The sequence below is a fragment of the Piliocolobus tephrosceles genome, chromosome 5 (assembly GCF_002776525.5).
Source record: "Piliocolobus tephrosceles isolate RC106 chromosome 5, ASM277652v3, whole genome shotgun sequence".
NCBI lineage: Eukaryota > Metazoa > Chordata > Mammalia > Primates > Cercopithecidae > Piliocolobus > Piliocolobus tephrosceles.
The window spans coordinates 130,139,484-130,161,086 of NC_045438.1; the positions used below are offsets into that span (position 1 = coordinate 130,139,484).

Sequence of the window (21,603 nt, forward strand, 5' to 3'; positions counted from 1 at the left end):
GAGACTTCCATTAATCCTTGTGTTTCTGTCGCCTAGCACTGAGCCTGTATTGTAGAGAGAGCTCAATAAATCTTTAATTGAATGAATTATATACATATTCAGAAACTAGTTTGGCCATTGGCAAAGAAGTGGAGAATCAATGTGGTAACTGGAAACTGGAATTACATGCATGCTCAATAAAATAATCTTGTCAAATATGTTTTATGATACCATTCTTCAGTGGTCAAACCTGAGCATATTTATAAACATTTATTTGCAAACATAAAATTACGGAAATGACAAGACTTTGGAGCTTAACTGGACACTCAAGTCTTTCCCAGAGGAAAAGGTATGTCAGGAATCCTGTCATGTGAACTCCAGTCATGTTCTTCAATAGCACTTTACGAACTGGAGGATAATTCTCTTCTGCAAGGTTTAGAATTGGGTCTGCAAAATATCAGAGTCAAGGTTACCTCTAGCAGCATAGTCAGTGTTCACCTGTTTCCTTAGACTTTTGGATGACAAGGGTAGAGTATATATCAAGAGAAGTGAGTATCCTTCCTGTGAGAAGTAGAATGTGATTTTTTTTTTTTTTTTTTTTTTTTTGGAGAGTGTTTAAGATGCAGACAGGACATCATTTATCTCCCCAAGCGATATTAATTTAAAGTTTAAGGAATACTCCTTCAAATTACATACCACATGGGTACCAAGAGCAGAAAGAAATTGCTAAACCATATGCTTGTAAATGCCATCTCTTTCCTCAAGAGAAAGATCATTTATATTTTGCAATTAAAGAGCAGAAGGTCTTTTTTCCCATAAAGGCTTTTCAGTCAGGAAATACACCAGGCAGAGAGGGCTTCCCAGGGGAGATTCATACAGTGTTCAAGGACTCTTTGGCATCTCCACCTTGTGGAACTTTGCTCTTTGACTATTTCCTGATTAAACAGTGGAGAATAAACTTTAATTCTAAAAAAATGTAGTTAGCCCTGGTTAAAAGTAAAGTTTGTAAACAGTTGTATAAGTGAGCTTTAAGTAAAGAATTTGATGTTTGGGTCAACTTGGTTTTTTCCCCCTTAAGGGGCAATTATAACGTTACAGCACTGTGAACTACATATGGTACTCTCAGTTTATTGATGGACATTGTTTATTATTTTGGTTAGAACAAATGGGTGTTGGTTTCTTACTGCATAATAAGCAGGCAATAACCCTCAGGATTTTAGTACTGCTGCTTAAGTCATTTTTGATTTTTAATGCATTTGAATTCATGAAAGTTAACTAGCCAAGAAAAATAGTATAGTTTCTATACTACCATCCTTGGTAAATAAATTCATATGAGGTCCCAGAATCCAAAACTAATAATTGTATATGGTACCATGAAAGGTACCGTTTCCTGGTTGAGATATTCCTGTCCTCTCTCAGTGTAAGTCCTTCTTCCCCCTGCCTTTCCTACTGTTCTTACCCCCACCTTGAAGGAACAGTTTGAGTGAATAGATTACCCTTGCCCTATGCTGTGAGGATCAGCAAGTTTAGACTCCAGGACAGTAAATAGGGGCAAACTGAAGAACACTTTTTATCTGGGAAAATCTGCCTTAAGTCTAGAAAAAGTCAGACGGAAACTCTTAGATGAAGATCTTTAGTTGGGAAATACCAGATGCAGTGTCCTAGTAGGCCATGCTCCCCAGGTATCTGATTTACCTGTCTTAGTGTAATGAACTTTTTTTTCCCTTGCTGGTTTTAGTGTAATGAACTTTATGTCCTTGCCTTCAAGTTGTTAATTAATTTTTCCCTGCGGAGATAATACATAGCCCCTCTGCTTGCCATTTCTGTCTTAGTCACTAAATCAAGTTCTATTGCTTATGGCAAATCCAAACACTTGTTATCTCATATACAAAGCAATTTATTTTGTAATTTTGTGGGCAAACTTACTGAAATATTTGTTTATAGTTTTACTACAAATAAACATTATAACATTTGTAAACATTACAGAAGTATGTAGTGCACTATGCAAAATTTTCCCACAGCTTCAGTCTAGTGACTTAACCCTTGGTTAACAATTTGATGTATATTCTTGCATTTTCAGTGTATTTTTTTAAACAAGATATTTCACTATACTATTGTTTTATAGATTGCCTTTTGTATGTAAATACACATACTTAAGATTTTTTTCAGTTCATTAGTATCTAACTTTATTCTTTTTAAATCATTTATAATATTTCATTGTATAGACATACCAGTATTTGTTTAACCAATTCTCTTTAAATGGGCCTTCAGGATTTTTTCCAGTGTTTTTGCATTACAGAAAGTGCTGAAGCTGACATCTATATACATTTCATTTTGTACTCTTATGTGAATATTCAGCATACTTTTTTCCAAATGGCTAGCCGATACCTTTTATTGAAAAAAATTCCGCATTTTTTCCCATTTAATTGAAATGCTACATTTATATAAATGATGCTCCTAGACTTACAATATTGTTACGTCCTGATAAACCCATGGTAAGTTGAAAATATGGATCTTTTTATAATATTGGATCATTCTATCCCCAAACAACTTATGTCTCTGTATTTTTCTTAAATCTTTCAGTGGAGTTTTATAATTTCCTTACATGTCCTATGAGTTTATTATTACATGTTACCTGTGTTTTGCAGTTATAAACTGCAGATCTTTTTACTAATATTTTCTAGCTGGTTGTTTTTGGCATGGAAGAATGCTAGATATTTTCATATAATTATTTTATGTGGTCACTTTAGTGAACCCTCTTATTTTCTCTAGTATTTTTTCAGTTGATTCTCATGGATTTTTCATGTGGGCAGTCATTATCTGCAAATATTGATTTTTTTTTTTTTTTTTTTGCCTCTTTGTTTCCTAATCCATTTAACTTAAATTTGGTTTTTCTTTTTTATCCTTTTGAGACATGTTCCTGCTCTGTTGCCCAGGATGGAGTGCAGTGGCACAATTATAGCTCACTGCAGCCTTTAACTCCTGGGCTCAAGTGATCCCCCTGACTCAGCCTCCCAATTAGCTGGGATTACAGGCTCATGCCACCATGCCTGGCTAATTTTTAAATTTTTTTGTAGAGACAGGGTCCTGAACTCCTGGTGTCAAATGATCTTAACATCTTAGCCTCCCAAAGTGCTGGGATTACGGGCATGAGCTCTTGTGCCTGGCCAACATTTTAAAATACACATAGGTAGACTGAAACTATCACTTTGTAGATAAACTATCCCATTGGTGAAACAATACTCATTTTCTGCATAAAACTGTGGCATTGGTAACTTTGTTAGTACCTTTGGATCTTTGCAATAAGATTCAAATTAAATTATATCCTAAATGAATTTTTTCTGTGGTTTTTTTTTTTTTTTTTTTTGTATACTTGTACACCTGAGCAAGGGATGGAAACCTACAGCAGTAAGAGTCTAAATCAGTGGCTGTTTTTCCAGGTTGCTTAGTAGAATCACTTCAGAATGGTGATTCCAATGCCTGGGCCTCATTCTAGACTAATTAAATAAGAGTCTCTGATGAGTGGGACTCAAGCATCTTTTTTTTTGTTGTTGTTTTTAAGCTCCCCATGTGATTCCATTGTTGGGCAAGCTCACTGAGAATCACTAGTCTAATTAAAATTATTTCTGTATGCCAATAAAATTGTGTTTATTTTATCCTAAGTGGCTATTTTCTATACATGAAACAGTTTCATGTTTCCATTTGGACAAACATAATTAAAATGCAAGTTTAGCAAAATGAAATTAGATGTATTGAGAAGTAAAGCTCCAGAGAACTTATTATGGTAGATACATACATATGTAATATTAATGTTTATGATATATCAGTTTAAGAATTATAAATTTCCCTTCTGAGCTGGTTAACCAAAAATCAATCGTTGTTCATCAAGAGTCATTTAGTAAGTACTTTGAGTATTAGCCATGACCTGAATTGAATATTAAGAAAATATACCAGAAAATATATTTACTGGGTATACACACTGCATTTTTTTCAGCCAGGAAGAGCGTTTTGTTTAGAGTCATGGATGATCATTGAAATATTGGATAGTGATGTGAGTTTGTATTGAAGAGGTTTTGAAGTCAGGTTCCAGTAGCTTTCTGAATTTCCTGGCCAACACAGGAAATGATCATAGGAACATCAGTTGGGTAACCCAGCAGGAAACAAACAAACAAACTCCCAGTCTGATCCTTTGCCTAGAGTACAGTCAGTCCTTGAGGTCAGTCCTTGATCACGGGGTAGGCCAGGGGCTAGAAAATTGTGTCCTGCAAGTCTAATCTAGGTCTTTTCTAGAAATAGCTTTATTGGAGATAGCCATGTTTATTCATTTTCTTATTGTTTATGGCTGCCTTTAGGCTCCTACCATAGAGCTGAATCATTTGACATAGATTGTATAACCTGCAAAGCTTTAAACTATGTACCATCTGAACCTTTATAGAAAGTTTTCCAACTCCTGTATTACACTGTTGTTGTATATACACATTAAGACTATTGTATCATACATTACTTGCTTATACTCTCCAATAGATCCTCTTAAGCTGAATTTGGTCTTTCATACACAAGTGACTAGAGATTATTCTGTTTTTAGGGCTTTCAAATGGAGGCTGCAGTTGAGGGAGAAGGATTTCCCTTGGCAGTTAGGGGATTATCCTGCTAATTCTCTGATGTTCCTACTATAGGGAACTAGGATCTTGCTCACTTACCTGGGGTAGTTGTTTTCTTGCCTAGCTCATTTTCCATGTTCTTCTGCATCACTGCTATTGCTCTTTCTTTTGAGGGTGGGTGTATGGTACTAAGTTAACTGAAGCACGCAGATTCGGAATCTGGTCCATGAAGATCTTCTGTTGCAGTCACAGGAGAGAAAGATCATTTTTCACACACCTTGCTAATGATCTGGATGTGGGAGTTTAAAGATTAGGAGCTGTTCAACCTTTAATTGTGGTTCAAGTGGAGAACTCAAAAAGGTGTGGAGGTCTAGCAGAGAAAACATATCTGGCTCAATTTCTCTAGTCTCTGATGCAGCGGAGGGGTAGCTGGTTACCTCTGAGCTAACAACCACCTCTTCACCTGGGGCATCTGAATGCTAGCCAAGGCTCTGACATACTTGCCGGTTACTTACACTTATCAAAGCAGTACCTTCAATTAGCTGGCCATGATGGTATACACCTGTAGTCCCAGCTACTTGCCAGGCTGAGGTGGGAGGATCACTTGAGCCTAGGAGTTCCAGGTTACACTGAGTGGTGATTGCACCACTGCACTTCAGCCTGGGCAACAGAGCAAGACCAACTTTTTTTTTTTTTTAAATACCTGCAAGTACATTCAGTATTAAAAAATAGAAACATTTTACGCTTTCTAAGACTATAACCCCCCCACCCCACCCCCGCCACTTTCTTACATGTAAAGCTGTTAATCATGTTTTCCCTTTGATTTTCAGTTACTTTTGTAGAAAGGCATTGCATACAAAAGCAAAGAAGGTGCCTGGAAATGAGACAAAGTGTAATGATGTTCTGGTAAACACTGACAGCCTGATCATCAGAGCAACAAGTTTGGAGTAGAAGCCACAGTCTTGAGAAAACTGTTAAGAGTTACTCTTCTGTTGGATGTGGGGAGCTTAGGACGCTACTGCAAATGTTCATTAATAAATGTCAAGTTATTTTTGTGACTCCAGAAGATTATTATTATTATTATTATTTTTGAGATGAAGTTTCGCTCTTGTGGCCCTGGCTGGAGTGCAATGGCACCAACTTGGCTCACCGCAACCTCCGCCTCTTGGGTTCAAGCGATTCTCCTGCCTCAGCCTCCCGAGTAGCTGGGATTAGAGGCTCCCACCACCACACCCAGCTAATTTTGTGTTTTTAGTAGAGACAGAGTTTCTCCATGTTGGTCAGGCTGGTCTCAAACTCCTGACCTGAGATGATCTGTCCGCCTCAGCCTCCTAAAGTGCTGGGATTACAGGCACGAGCCACTATGCCCGGCCCCAGAAGATTTTTTTTTTAAATAAAATATTTGAGATGGTTTCATACCAAAACTTCTTATTTGAAATCTGATTATTTCACTTATTCTGTTAGTAATTTAGGACTAGATCTATGCCTGAATGACTTTTCTATTGGATATAATTGTATCCAACCTTACTCAGTATATCTATGCAAAAGAGAAGTTATTCTGATTGTTGATTTTTCTTTTCCTAAGGTACTGTAAGGAATATGGGACTTGTGTTTGGGCTCAGTTTTCTAGACTGATGGCTCCAAGTGCTGTTAGTGTTTGGAGACTGGCATTTTTGCTTTCCTAGTGTGAAGAAGGGAGTACAGTTAAGGGAAGCAGGCTGAATTCCTTCTCAAAATAAATGGGTTAATAAAGATACCATTGATTAACTCTCTCACAGGAATTTTTGTAAGCACTTTAAATTTTTACTTAGCTATGTTTATGGTATGTGATTTTCTACGTGTACTTCCCTCCCCCCACTAACTCTCATTCCTCCTTCATATGATAGATCAGCGACTATCATCTGTTCCACAAGATGAGTAACAGCCACCCTCTTCGCCCCTTCACTGCAGTGGGGGAAATTGATCATGTGCACATTTTGTCTGAACATATTGGTGCCTTGTTGATTGGGGAAGAATATGGCGACGTCACATTTGTTGTGGAAAAGAAACGTTTTCCTGCCCACAGGGTAATTTTAGCAGCCAGGTGCCAATATTTTCGGTAAGTGTGTAATACTTTTTTGAAAATTCAGTTCACTTGTAGAACACACTGGCATTTTCTGCTCTGTGAAAAATACATAATCAAGTATAATGACAAATTCTCACAGTCCCTCAATTCAGTATCTATAAAGATTTCATCCTTGTAGACTTTGTTATTTTTTGAGAATCACCTTTTCCTTTAGGAGCCATCTTAAAATGAAAGGGTTGGAAGGTTTCCCAAACCAGATAGTGCCCAGTCAACCATTTTTCAAGGTGTCAAGAATGTTTCTCAGGCTGAGTCTTCGTTACCCTCACTTTCTCCTCCCAATAGATGGCTAATGGGACTAAAGCTTCTTTTTGTATAGGTAGACTGCCCTGTGGACCTACTAATGGACACATATACCACTTGGTTTGGGACTCCTGAGGTCTAGGACCTGGTAGTAACCCAGCAGATCTAAGACGTGCACTTGTATGCAGCTGTTGTTGGTTACTTGGGTCCTTAATTTCCAGGGTTATAAATCTTAAGCTGATCTTTAAGTACTCTGCATTTTACCTAATATTTGTCAAAAGGGAGTCATCACTGAATTACTCAGTGAGTTATCATTTGTGTGTGATAATGGATCTTTTTCTATTTTTAATGATGAAGATGGTCCACAGAGTTATAGATTTATCTGGGAAACTTGGTATCTGAAATGGAGATTCCATTGGCTTAGAGAAAATTTCAATTACCTTCTAATGATAACTGCAGTCTGGCTTTTATAATCAGAATTAAGCAAGACAGCAACACCTAGAGTCAGACATGTTGTGGTAAAGTGTGTCTCCTGGAAATATTTACTGTGTAGCTAGAGCTCCTATGGTTTTTCATGAACTTCCAATTTTACACATATAAAATGCCACTGTGGATGAAACCAGGAGCCTAGAAAAGTGAGGAGTCTGTTAAAAGTTCTAACACTCTCCTATTCTTCCTAGTGGTCAACTCTACCAAGGCATCTGACCTTGGTCTAGCCATTATTTGTTATCATCTTCTGTCCTCTGCACACTTTTCCTTTTCTATTTCTTCCCCCTTTTAAAATTTCGGTCCAGTCATTACTATTAAAGTATTTTACAAGAATCCACTTTTTATTAAGTCAGAACTTCTCGGCCTGTGTTTATTATTTATTAATACACTATACCTTGTCCTCTTTTAAAAATAATTTGAAACAACTCTATGAGGGTTTCTTTTAGGTGATTAGTATATCCTTAAAAGAAACTCAACTACTTTTAGAAATTTGAAGATTGTATTGAGTGAATGGAATATACTCCCCCCACTTACTGACCTTGTTCTTGATGTCTTTGTAGATATTGAACCTTTGTAATATTTGCTGGCTCACTAAGCTAAGCTCAGAGTCTACCTTAGACTACCTTAGAGCTAAGCTGTACCTCTAAGTCTACCTTAGAGCTAAGCTCAATGCTACCTTAGACAGATTCTCAATGCTGACAGTATTCATGTGCAAAGGAACGTTAACTGTCAGCTGTCAGAAGAGGCCTAAGTGTTGTCATAATAGCCTATCAATTCCCAGATAAGGAACTGTATAGGAGGAAACTCTTCATAGTAAACATTGAACCTCTGTGCTTGTCTCCTTGTTGAAGTTCGGGGTTCGTATTTACTGTTCCAAGGGAACCTCATCAAAACCACTTTTAAAGCATTGAGAATCCAGGTAACTACCATGGATCATACAGGATTGGGGATAAGTCTTGAGGTCTCCTCAAGAAGGAGAAGTTCTTTAATTTGGTAATTTTAGGGTAATGGTTGGATGCTCTCTGGATTAATGGAAACCTTCAAGGGCATTTTTAGGCAGAGTATAACCCAGTGAAGAGGTATGCTCAGAATATTCATGAATCTTTTCTGGGTGGTTTCAACTATTTTCCTGGGGCAAGCAAGAATGCTAGGTCCTGGGGGAGGGTGGGACAAGTTCCAGGTAGGTAACCCTGAAATGCTAGTCCTCCTCTGAGAATTTTAGGAACAGAGAGAATCTCTCTCTTGCTTCCAGTCTCTTCCTCTCACTTTTGCTTCTTTTCTTTCTCATTCTGTATTCTTCTCTCCCTTTTCTGCACTTCTCCCTTGTCCTCTTCGTCCTTTCTTTCCTGATAGGTTGGAAGTTTAATGGGTTCATATTGTTCCTCTTGATTAATAGAGGTAGAAATTCAAATTCATTACCTAACTGGATTGTCTAGTTTTCATTTTTTTTAGATAAGCAATAATGTAGGGCTTTTTGTTTAATCTTAAAGGAAAAAAAAATCACTGTAATCCTATCAGTAATTTCATTTTTAATTTATAAAGTGATAGATGAAAGTCTTTGTCTCCCAGCCATCTAATACCATTTCCCAGAAGCAAGTGATGTTGAGTTTAATATGAATTTCCTCTGATTTTTCTTGATTTAAAGAAATATCTGTATAGACATATGTGCATAAACATGTAAATATGTGGTTATATACTTTTTTCATGCAGTACACGTGGATCTGCAATTTTACTTACTCGTCTGCCTATCCTGGACATGTTTTCAAAACAGTACCTATTGGTCTCTCTTGATCTTTCTAATGGCTGCATAGAATGCGTATATCACAGTTTTTTTAACCATGTTGCTGTTGATGGACATTTAGATTTTTTCTAGTGTTTCAGTATGTTTTCTTAAACATTTTTCTTTACTGTATTACTTCTCTAGAATTGAGTCCTAAAAGAGAGATTACTGAGTTGAAGGGTATACACATTTTAGGTTTGACTAGATACTCCTAAATTACTTTCCATAAAGGGCTGCCCATTTATACTCTCAAAGCAGTGTGTCAAAGAACCTGTTTTTCCATTGCTTTTGCAGCACTGATATTAACAAGCCTTTTGATTTCTGCCGGTCTTACCGGGGAGAATGGCATCATATTAGTGTTTATCTTTATCTGATTATATCTTTTCCTACAGAGTTTTACTTTTTAAACTGCCTTATTGACCTTTAACATCTTTATACCAACTTCATTGTGCCTCTCAAGAGATCACTCTCATCTTTCTATTTAATATCTATCACATATCTTGAGCTTTCAGAGTATCTCATTAGTTCAGTGGTTTATAGAATTAATTCAAACAGTTTTGAAATCATTCCTCTTGCTTCCTTTAAAGAACCATTTTAAATGACTATTTTGCATTTTTTCACTTGGATCTTTGTGTCATTAAACAAATTTATATTTGCATAATGTTGATAACTGTTATTTCCAGTATTTTGTAGCAAATCCTATTTGAGAGTTTCTTCATGTGTTTCTTCCCTGATGTGCAGAGCGTTATTGTATGGTGGAATGCGAGAGTCTCAGCCTGAAGCAGAAATTCCTCTCCAAGACACCACTGCAGAAGCATTCACAATGCTACTCAAATATATCTACACTGGGCGGGCAACGCTGACAGATGAGAAGGAGGAGGTGCTGCTGGACTTTTTGAGCCTGGCTCATAAATATGGATTTCCAGAGCTAGAGGATTCTACCTCTGAGTATCTCTGTACCATACTGAACATTCAGAATGTCTGCATGACTTTTGATGTTGCCAGTCTCTACTCACTTCCCAAGTTAACTTGTATGTGCTGCATGTTTATGGACAGGAATGCTCAGGAGGTGCTCTCAAGTGAAGGTTTCCTCTCCCTTTCTAAGGTGTGTCATTTGTCTACAAGTAATTTATAGGCAGCATTGTTTTATTTATACCTATACCATAGAAGTATAGTAGTGGACTAAGAATAATTAAAAAAGAAACCATTGGTATCAAAGAGATTATCTGATCTGGCCACTTGCATCTAGCTACTAGGACTCTAGATCATAAAAGAGAGGGGCTGGTTGGTTGTGTTTTCTTTTAAGGTCCTTCTGGTAAGTTTTATGTGCAAAAGAGACTGTGCTGCTGAGTGGTTGTTGTCAATGTAGTGACAATCAAATAGGGTCCTTTTTGGTATTGCATACTACCTTTTGGTTTTGTTTTTCTCTGACAGAGAGTGTGACTAATAATTCCTTAGAGCAAGCAGGCAAACTCATAAAGGAGATCTGATGCATCATTTGATGTCTTTAAGTCACTGCTTTCTTTGCTGGCTTAAAATTCAGTGTTACAGCTAGAGTAAAACTGTTTTGCTCAAATATTCCTTTGAACTCTGAATGGCGATTGTCTCTACATTTCCCTTGTTGTGTTCCTTCTAGAACCTGGATATTTCTAATGAGAAAACCTATTGAAAAGCTACGTATCTTGATTTGAGTGTAAATTAAGATCTGTGTTATCCTATTTCATTTTTTTATACTGAATTTTTAAAGACAATGATCTTTGAGGGTTGCACTATTATTGCTGGAAGTCAGTTTGGAGATCTGAGAGCCAAAAATATGGTAGTGAAGTAATACTGTGCAACAAGATACTTTGAATTTTAAATGCCAAATTATCTTTCTAACTTAACAATGTACACTCCCTTGAAGAATCTGTATGTATTGACAGCTTTTCACTTTGGAGTTTTTCTTTTTGCTGTTTTAAAAAAGATGAATGCAGATGTGTTTGGAAAGATTAAATGTTTGATGTAGTGGTATAAGATACCTGAGCATAAAAGAAAGGTGCTACCATCCTGGTTGTTTACATAGCCATAATGAGCTGGAGGCTATGTGGCACAAAGCATAAGGGAAGGAGAGGGTCAAAAAGACTTAATTGCCTAAGTTATGCTTGTTCTGTAAGCTTTTACTGATTGATCATGCAATGGTTGAACATCATATAACTGGAATTTTACCTTTTTATCCTTTTCAGACAGCACTTTTAAACATCGTGTTAAGAGATTCATTTGCAGCTCCCGAAAAAGATATTTTCCTAGCCTTATTAAACTGGTGTAAGCATAATTCAAAGGAGAATCATGCTGAAATCATGCAGGCTGTACGTTTACCTCTCATGAGCCTCACAGAGCTTCTGAATGTTGTGAGGCCTTCGGGACTGTTGTCTCCTGATGCCATCCTAGATGCCATTAAAGTGCGATCTGAGAGCCGGGATATGGACCTCAATTATAGAGGCATGCTCAGTAAGTACCTGTCTATTCTAAACTCGCCAAAAAGCTTGGTGTGCCTCTGATGCCGTTAAAACTGCAAAACTCCTACAGAACTGTATAATGCGGGTGTACATGAAACATGTATGTTTATGAACAGCTAGCTTTGCTTCCTATGGAATGTCTTTCTCTGTCATTTTCCTATTAATTCCTCCTGAGATTGATTAGCCTTTGTAGACCCCAAAATAGGTGTTTCTTGCCATTCCTGGACAGATTTCTCACCTGCTCCCCAGAATGTCAGAAATGTACACTTTCCTAAAAAGCTGCTTCTCATGTTAAGAACTTTTCTTCCTTCCTCCATCAAACAAATACTGAGTAAATGCTATATACTTATTATTTTGGGTATCAAGAACATGGAGATTCTTTTTTTTTTTTTGAGATGGAGTTTCACTCTTGTTGCGCAGGCTGGAGTGGAAGGTGCAATCTTGGCTTACTGCAACCTCCGCCTCCCAGGTTCAAGCGATTCTGCTGCCTCAGCTTCCTGAGTAGCTGGGATTATAGGCACCCACCACCACACTTGGCTAATTTTTATTTTTAGTAGAGACAGGGTTTCACCATGTTGAGCAGGCTGGTCTCAAACTCCTGACCACAGGTGATTCACCTGCCTCAGCCTCAGAAAGTGTTGGGATTACAGACGTGAGCCACCACACCCGGCTGAACATGGAGATTCTAAATAACAATAATAATAGCTAACACTTATGTAACATACATACATAGTGTAGCTAACACGATACTTATCACCATTAATGAATTTATAGCAATTAACACTTACAGAGTACATAGTATGTATCAAGAACAGGTCCTACATGACCATTTAATTCTCACAACTCTTTGAGGTATATACTGTTATTGACTCCATTTTACAAAATGAGGAAACTGAAACAGAGAAGTTAAGTAACTTGCCCAAGGTCACACAGAAAGATGGCAGAGCTGAGAGTCAAACCTATGTAGTTTGGCCCCAGAAGTTGTGTAATTAACCATTAAACTATGCTGCATAATTGTTAAACATAGTCTCTGCCTTTGATCCTTTTAATTTCATTGTGGAAATAAGACATAAACTCCCATGAAAAGTTAAATACAACAATATTCAAGGGAGTACATGTTATAGAACTTCAGAAGAAAGAAGTGGCTTGGAATGATTGAGGGATATTTCATGGAGGTTATGAAGCTTGAGTTGAGCCTTGACATTTGATTTGAATAGTATAAGAGTTGGGTAAATTTCAGATGGGTAGAATCATGAGGTTAATAGACAGAGGTTAGAGCATTTGAAGAGACCATAAATAGAAGAGCTTGATTAGAGTAGAAGGCTTTTATTGATTAGTAGCAAAGAAACTATGTGAAGGTCAGCTTAGGCCAGTTTATGGAAGTCTTTGAAAATAGATTGGAATCGCCCTTATATGCAGTGCAGAACCAATCTGAGAGAGGGAGAGTGGCCTGCATACAGTGTTGATTTTGAAAGACTGATTCATAGTGCTGTATTTGAGTATTTAGAATAAGGGAAAACTGATTCAGGATTCAGGGAGACCAGTGAGGAGAGTATTTAATCTATGCACAATTGATACTACCTTAAACCAGATTGGTGGCAGGGAAAATGGAAAATAATGAATGATTAGAACAGATACTATGGAAAAAAATAGATCTTGGTGATTCAAATAATTTAAATTTGGGGATTAAGTTTAGGAAAAAGTTACCCTTTGTTATCAAATCTAAGAAGCCAGAAATTCTGAGGCACCATTATTTTATGTTCCACTAAGAAAAGAAACAATACTGCCAGTTAACTGTGACACACTATGATGTCTGCATCACAATTTCTGAAATTAAAAAATTAGAACACCAGGTGTGTCCATAATGAAATACAGTACAGTACTTCTTTGAAGAAGGTGGTGAGCTTGTTTTTAGATTGAGTTTGAGGGTTTTGGGGACATGCAGGTTGTAAGTTCTGTTCCAAGCTAGTCATTTCCCTGAGTGATGTCTTCTTGATTGTGCCTTTAAACACTCTCTTGAAATACTGATTGATCTTAAATAGATGTTCTTAACAGAATTCTCTCCTGACTTATGAGGTCTAGATTTCTTTTCACTGGGCATAGAAGAAGAAACGTAGGTTTTGGCCCAGACAAATTTGACCTCAAATCCTGAATTAGTTACTTACTAGTTGTGCGATCTGGTATTAAATTATTAAGGAATCTTACCTTTTACGTCTCCTAGCATTGTTATGAGACTTAATTGAAATAATGTGTGCAAATAATGTGTGTAAGATCAATATAGGAAAGCATTGTTACCATATATCATTTTGATGTTTTTTTCCTCTGTACATCTGTGTGAGAATTACCACCTTGATCACATGGTTTTAGACATTTTTGTTTACTTTGTTCCTTGAAGGCAGAGATGATCTTTGTAGGCCTTATTGATCTCTAATCCTCAACATTTAACACACTAAATAGCATATGATGGATACTTGGTGAATGCTTAGTGAATGAATGCAGGGAGAAATGTCTAATAGGAAGTGGGAACACATTACTGTTTAGGAACCAGTCAAAGCTGGTGATAAAAGAGTTGAAACCTGAGCTGCTAGAGTATAGAGAAAGAAGTAAAAATCAAAGTCTGAAACTTGGAGAAAACCTATAGCCAGGGGACTTAAGGTAGAGAAGGAAGGAGGAAGACATTTGGGATAGAAGAGAGTTACAGAGGACAGCCAGAGGAGAGAGCTTTCATATGGATTCAGTGGTTGGTGGTAGCTCATGATGGGGAGGTCAAGAAAATTGAGAGATAACTTTTGGACATAAATTGTGATTAGTTGGTAAGTAACCTGGACAGATGATTGGCTGCCAGGGAATTAGGCCATGGATGTTTGAAAAGATAACAGAGATAACATATTGCCTCTCTGATTTGTGAATTGGATTGAAAGGTAGTAAAAACATAGTATGGTAGCTAGACAGATCAGGTTAGGAGAGGTCCAGGAAGAAATCAGAGGTGCTAGAGAATGGTACTAGTTCAGTGTCAGCCTTGGATAAAGTGGGAGGACAGCAAGTGAAAAGGTAATAAGATGAGTAATTAGTGTTAGGCTTTTCAAATTCTCATGTTGGATCCTGTCATATATAAGCTCCTTTCCCTCTCTTGCTGTACATTTGATTTGAAGTGCCGAAAAGGCCCTAGAACTGGATTCATTATAGGGATAATCTTGGGACGTGTTTGCAGGAATGAGGATTTCTTTTGGACATTTCACATGGTTACTGGTAGCTTGGAATTGATCAACTGGTCAGTATAAGGGTATTACCTGGGTTACAAGAAACTCATGAGATTAGTTGCGAAATGGAGAACTTAGCCAGTTGAGTCACTCAGTTCTGAAATGATAAATATGCAGATTGTTGTTCATCAGTGTTAAATTCTTCACTTTGGAGTGAATGATGGGGAGCTCAAGGAAGAGATTATACAAATGTTTGGGAATCCTTTAACTTCTAAACTTGAGTAATGATTAAGTAACAGTCTGTTTTTCCTGACTTTTAAAGCCAGGAATAATATGAATAATAAAATCAGTAATATAAATACAAGTAATATAAAAACAGGGAAGCCTTACACTTCCCTGTTTTTTTGATTCAATCATCTATATTAATCTATCAGTCTTACGTTTTACACATAACATCTAGTCATATTCTCAAAGGTCTCTACTTTAGTACATCATGTTAATAGCAGAAAGCCAAGTAAGATGACTAAACCTTACACTAGCATTTTAATATCCTCTGTACAAGGGAAGCTAGAAAGTCAATCACTTTACACACATGTAAGAGTAGTGTTCCAAAATAACTAAGAAGATGCTACATTTTTAAGCAAGGAGGAAAAACTTTGATTTTGGTCTTTGTGTTCCAGCAAATTATACTTTCAATTAACAGCAACAAAGATATCATAAAAAATGCTCTGCTTTGAAAATTTCTGAACTTCATTACAGATTAAAACAGTATTTTGGAGTCTTTTGGGAGGCCAGTGGCTAGCAGCTACATTCATTGGTGTAGATGAGCCTCCTTATTGAGAACCAGGTCCAGGTTGGGGATAGCCCAGACCAAAGGGAGGACATATAAGGATTAGGCCCACTTGGAGGAAGGGTCATGCTACTTACAGGAAGTGAAATAAAACCTGGTCTTGTCAGGTTGGCTTGGAGCCATTCCAGGTTGAGAGGCAGGGGCCACAATGTAATTAGTAGGCTGAGAAGTTTGGGAAGTTTGTGCAGGATAATTGCTTGCCTGGTACTGTGTGGTGGCTGAGCAGGCAGTTGTTGAGGCTGACCAGAAAGGCAGGAGCTGGTGCCTAGGTAGTTGGTTGTTGGCCATATCCTTGGAACTGCTGAGGTTGTTTAGGGTCCATTCTGCTGGCTCTGGCTTGTTGAATACTGATCCCATACTGTTGAGGCTGCTGAGGTGGAGCCTGTAGCCGCTGCGACCATAGCCAGCCTATTGCTGGTACTGTTGGTACAGCTGACTTTCAGTCTGACCTGCTTGTATTTTAGCTTCTGTATATATGGTGGTTGCTGTGGCTGAACTCCTGATGGGTGAGCTGCTGCCGAGGAGGCGGTGGCAATGCTGTCAGGTGTTCCTAAACAGTCTTTTACAGGAACACTGGGTTGCCCTGAAACCTGATCACCTGTTAAGCCAGACACCGACGTAACATTATTTTTTATTTCATCTTGGTTTTTTTAAAGGGTCAAAAATGGACATACTTGCTGCCATAACCTGAATATACTGTTTTCCAGAAGAATCCAAAGAAGCAGGCTTTTCTTCCCTATCATTTTCAGGAATACTGGTGGAAGGTCCTGGTTCTCCAGGTGGTTCCAAGCTAGCCAATTAAATGATTCACTTTATTTCAAAGTTCTGTCAGTTCTCAACAGAGATATTTCACCTGACTTGATTCAAGGGGGTCTTCGTTGACCATTAACAAATAATGTCAGTTTCAGTGTCCTACTGCACTGAATTGCAAAGGAAAGGTCAGAACTATCAAAAATTGTTATAAGATCATCATCTTTATCATTGTACTTTATTGTTACTTCGACATTGCTCAGAAGCTTTCCCCTGAAAACTCGTTGCATCATTAGCACTAATTCATCGTAAGTAATATTAATATCTTCATTATGGATAGAAATTTGTGGAATATCCTCCCCAAGTTGAGCCTTCATGATTAGCTTCCCACTTAGGTCCAACTGTCCATTCATGGTGGACTCCAGGATGTTCTATATATATAGCCCTAGAGAAAGAGGGCTTGTGGAGGCCACCGCCGCTGCCTCTCCACAGGTCTCCACTGACTGGGCTGACGCCAGGCCGCCAGACTGGGGTGTTGAGGGGAGTCTGTGGTCACTGACCCCTCGGTTGCCCTCCATGGCCACTGCACCTCACTTGTAGGCTCATATGGGCCTGCTCAGTCACCAAAAATAAGTTATTTTCTAAGTAAATGTTATTTTATTTATTTATTTTTTTTGAGATGGAGTCTCACTCTGTCACCCAGGCTGGAGTGCAATGGCACGATCTTAGCTCACGGCAACCTCCACCTCCTGTGTTCAAGTGATTTTCTTGCCTCAGCCTCCCAAGTAGCTGGAATTACAGGTTCCACCACCACGCCTGGCAAATTTTTGTATTTTTAGTAGAGATGGGGTTTCACCAGCTTGGCCAGGCTGGTGTTGAACTCCTGACCTCAGGTGATCCACCTGCCTCGGCCTCCCAAAGTGCTGGGATTACAGGCCTGAGCCACCGCGCCCGGCCAGTAAATGTTACCTTAACATTCATGTCATTGTTTTCTTTTATCAAATTTCTTCACTGTTAGGGGAAAAAAAGGATTATTTCAGAAGTATTCCTGGGCTGATGACTTGAAAAGATAGGTCTGTTTATTTTGAAGTTATTGGCAGAATTTGGTTTTGCTGTTGTTGTTCTTCCCTGGATATAGATTCTGTGTCTTTGGGGACTTTTCATGAAGTGTAGAGAGGTTTTATCTTGGGACTGGGCTATAGAGGTTAATGGTTTTTCTTTGAATTTATTATCATTGGTTACTGTAAAGTTTAATTCTTAGAGCTGCATGTCCTAAGGCTTTTACGGAATTTTTTTCCCCCTTTAAAAAAAAAAGAAGATCCCAACAGTCTTTTAAACTTATCTGTGATGGTCTTTCTGGACAGTAGTTTAGACTAGCTTTATGCATATGTAATGATGAACATTTTTCTATACAGCTGGGGAAAGAGAATTAACTTTTTAATGAAATTTTTGTTTTAGGATATTTGAACTACCTGTACCTCTGCCAAACATTTAGCTTTGTCTTAGCTGTGGAGATATTTCTATCTATCCTAAAAGTTGGTGCTTTTTTTTTTTTTTTTAATTAAGGCTGAGTTATATTTCATTTTGTATATCTCAGGTTTTAGATTTGGGGAAAGAGAGTTATTTCTTGTTTTTGCATGTTTATAGTAGGGAGCATATCACAAATTCTATCCTCAAGATATCTTTATTGAATAAAAAGTCAATCTGTTTGTAGGACTGCTAAGTTACATTATTGGTTAATACATAAATGTGCTTGTGTGTGTGTGTGTGTGTGTGTGTGTAGTCTGTCCTGTTTACGCTGTACCTATCCCTGTAGTTTCCTCAGACTGAGGGAGCTTGCAACTGTGATGTGATGTTTCTTGGTTTGTTTGCTTAGATTGTTATACTAGGTTGAGCTTTTTGAGTAATGTAATTATGTTGCTTTGTCTTTGTTTTTCAAGCACCTACCTAGCACAGTGCCTGAATCTGGACTTTTGTTTTTTTAAGTGATAAATGAGTGGCTGAATGAATCCATCCCTGGCTTCTAAACTAGAATTTAAATTTGTCTCATCTATCACATAAAGACAGTAATAGTAACAGTGAACCTTTAATACTTTCAAAGCTCTTGGAGCTGGGCGCAGTGGCTCACACTTATTATGCCAGCACTTTGGGAGGCTAAGGCAGGAGGACCACTTGAGGCAAGGGGTTCAAGATCAGCCTGGGCAATATAGTGAGATGCAGTCTCTAAAAAATGTTTTTTTAATTAGGTGGGTGTGATGGTGCGTGCCTGTAGTCCCAGCTGCTTGGGAAGCTGAGACAGGAGAATGGCTTGAGCCCAGTAGTTTGAGGCTGCAATGAGCTATAATTGTGCCACCACACTCCAGCCTATGTGACAGAGCAAGACCCTGTCTCTAAAAAAATACAAATAAAATAAATAAAACTCTTTGACTTTGTATCTTCAAAGATAGAAGATGCTATTTGTATCTTCCCAACTATAGTTTATTGTGATAGAGAAAATCTCATCTGTAAATAGGGGATATATAAGTCATCTCTAATGAGTATTCCTCCATGGGAATGTGTAGTATTGGTATATGTGCTCTTGTCTCCTGAGTGATGAGCTCCGGAGAGCTGAGTCTAGTACAGTGAGCAGCACATAGGAAGCACTATAGGATTTTTTTTTAATTTAATAGTATGAAGGTCCCTTTCAGCTCTGTGATCTATGTAACTTGCCTAAATTACCAAGTGAATTCAATGCCAGAACTGGAACCAAAGTGCTGGTCTTGTGACTCACCAGGCAAATACTCCTTCATAGATTCTTCTGCCTGGGTTCTTTTTTATTTCCATTTTGTGGTATGTTTGAGTACCAGTACTGTCAGATGTGGAAAGGAGGCCTGCAGAGAGTGGGAAAGCGGGGGCGGGGTGGGGGGGGTTAAGGTAACACAGGAATTGTAAAGTAAGTCACTTGTAATGCTGCAGTTCTTGGGGATTATTCACAGGAAGGGAGTATCCATACATTTTCTAGCAAAGTTGGGATGGGGAGTAGAAAATGATTTAGGTGATAGAATTGGGTAAGTAGATTGCTTTGGGCAGAGAACTAAGTCTGGATCCAAATAATCCCCTGGGGCAAATGACCATGTCAACCTACATGTAATAGGGAGTTCGATAAAAGATAATTAAGAACATAAAGCAGTGAAAGAAAAGCACGAGGTAATTAAACCAGCACTCCTTGCAGATTTTGGCACTGTGTAGCTAGGGGTACGTTCTGCTTCATTTCTCCTTAACTTTTCTTTCTAATAATTAGCAATTTCTACCTAGCTGTAGAACTTCAATCAAAGCTTAATATTTTTCTTAATGCTTGTAAAACGCATTAAAAATTATGTGTAAAAAATTATGATTATCTACTATCTTGTTTAATCTCTATTAGCTTGTTTTTTCAAGACAGAGTTTTGTTCTGTCATCCAGGCTGGAGTGCAGTGGCATGATCTTGGCTCACTGCAACTTCCACCTCCCAGGTTCCAGTGATTCTCCTGTCTCGGCTACCCAGGTAGCTGGGATTATAGGCATGTACCACCATCACGCTCAGCTAATTTTTTGTATTTTTAGTAGAGATGGGGTTTTGCCATGTTGGCCAGGATGGTCTCAAACTCCTGTACTCAAGTAATCCACCTGCCTCGGCCTCCCAAAGTGCTGGGATTACAAGTGTGAGCCACTGCGCCCAGCCGGCACTTTGTATATTTTTAAGAGCTTTTTTTTGTCTACTGATAGACAGATATAGCCACTAAGAATATTTATGGTTTGATTTATTTTATTATGATTTAAATGTTCTCATGATCATTCTTCCTATTATATTCATCACTTAATTATGGATTTTGCAGAAAAAGTCTTGGAGTTATATTTTTATCCAATGAGATACTCATATTATAGTTACCATGAGAGAATTTCCACTTGTATAGATGTTCTCTGTTCTGAAGTAAAAAATACTCTCAGGGAATGAATCTGTCTGCATCAAGAATGGTTAGGAAAGTTTTCAAGTACCCTTGAAATAAACTTCAAAAGAAGACTTAGACTTGTGATAGAAATTTCATTTCCATTTTAGACTTTAGTCACAATCACTTGAAACTTTTGTGCCTAGTATGTTACCCCTAGCTTGATAAGTTTTAATGTTGAAGAAACTTACGTTTAGAGAAAATCCAAAGGTGGCGTTAGGTGGCATTAGTTTCTAAATCTGAGAGGTTGATGTTCCCGTCTTGGGCCTTGTTTTTTTATTTTTTATTTTTGAGATGTAGTCTTGGCTCTGTCCCCCAGGCTGTAGTGCAGTGACACGATCTCAGCTCATTGCAACCTCAGCCTCCCAAGTAACTGGGATTCCAGGCTCACATCACCACACCTGGCTAATTTTGTATTTTTAGTAGAGATGGGGTTTCACCATGTTGGTCAGGTTGGTCTTGAACTCCTGACCTCAGGCGATCCACCTGCCTGGGCCTCCCAGAGTGCTGGGATTATAGGTGTGAGCCACTGTGCCCAGCCTTTGGCTTAGTTTTGACTTGTGGTGTCAGGACTGCAGGAGATGGTTCCAGGGATCAGCAGCAACAGACTTTGCACCTCAACTTTTTATACCTAGCAAGAAGGGAAAACATGTTTATTTTTACCAAGTAGTTATGCATCATTGATATCTGAAAAGCATGGATTTCAAGCTTTTGTTTCTTTGCTTGCTTGCTTATAAAGTACTTCCTCTCTAGATTGGAGGTGTCAGGAGAGCAGGGCCTATCTCTGTCGAGTTCGCTAATTATTCCCAAAACCTTGCATGGTGCCTGGTACAAAATGAGTCCTCAGAAAAATGCTTTTTGACTGGAACTGAATGAGTGCTTTATATGTTACTTTAGCATATATTATCTGTAGTGTAATTTTTATCTGTACTGTAATTTTTACAGTAACCCTATGAGGTCGGTTGGATAAAGTATTCTTTTTAGATGAGAAAGCAGATTCAGAGAGACTGACAGGCCTTACTCAAGGGGAGTGAATGATAGAACCTGAATCTTAAGCTTAGGTTTTTTCACTTTAAGTCTAACTTTTTTTTTTCCCCCTATATCAGACTATTTGTTTTTTTCCTCTGGG

The 21,603-nt window shown here is 38.1% G+C and overlaps 1 protein-coding gene and 1 pseudogene across 1 annotated transcript in view; one reads left to right on the plus strand and one right to left on the minus strand.

Annotated features, from left to right (window-relative positions):
- BTBD9 (BTB domain containing 9) overlaps window positions 1-21,603 on the plus strand; it is a 471,085-nt gene that overhangs the window by 37,306 nt on the left and 412,176 nt on the right. The window contains exons 2-4 of the mRNA XM_023212708.2: window positions 6,467-6,678; window positions 9,956-10,319; window positions 11,437-11,701. Of these exons, the coding sequence (XP_023068476.1) occupies window positions 6,494-6,678; window positions 9,956-10,319; window positions 11,437-11,701 (814 nt within the window). The 5' untranslated portion in view covers window positions 6,467-6,493. The remainder of the gene's footprint in view (window positions 1-6,466; window positions 6,679-9,955; window positions 10,320-11,436; window positions 11,702-21,603) is intronic.
- Window positions 15,743-16,922, minus strand: LOC111543005 (annotated as a pseudogene).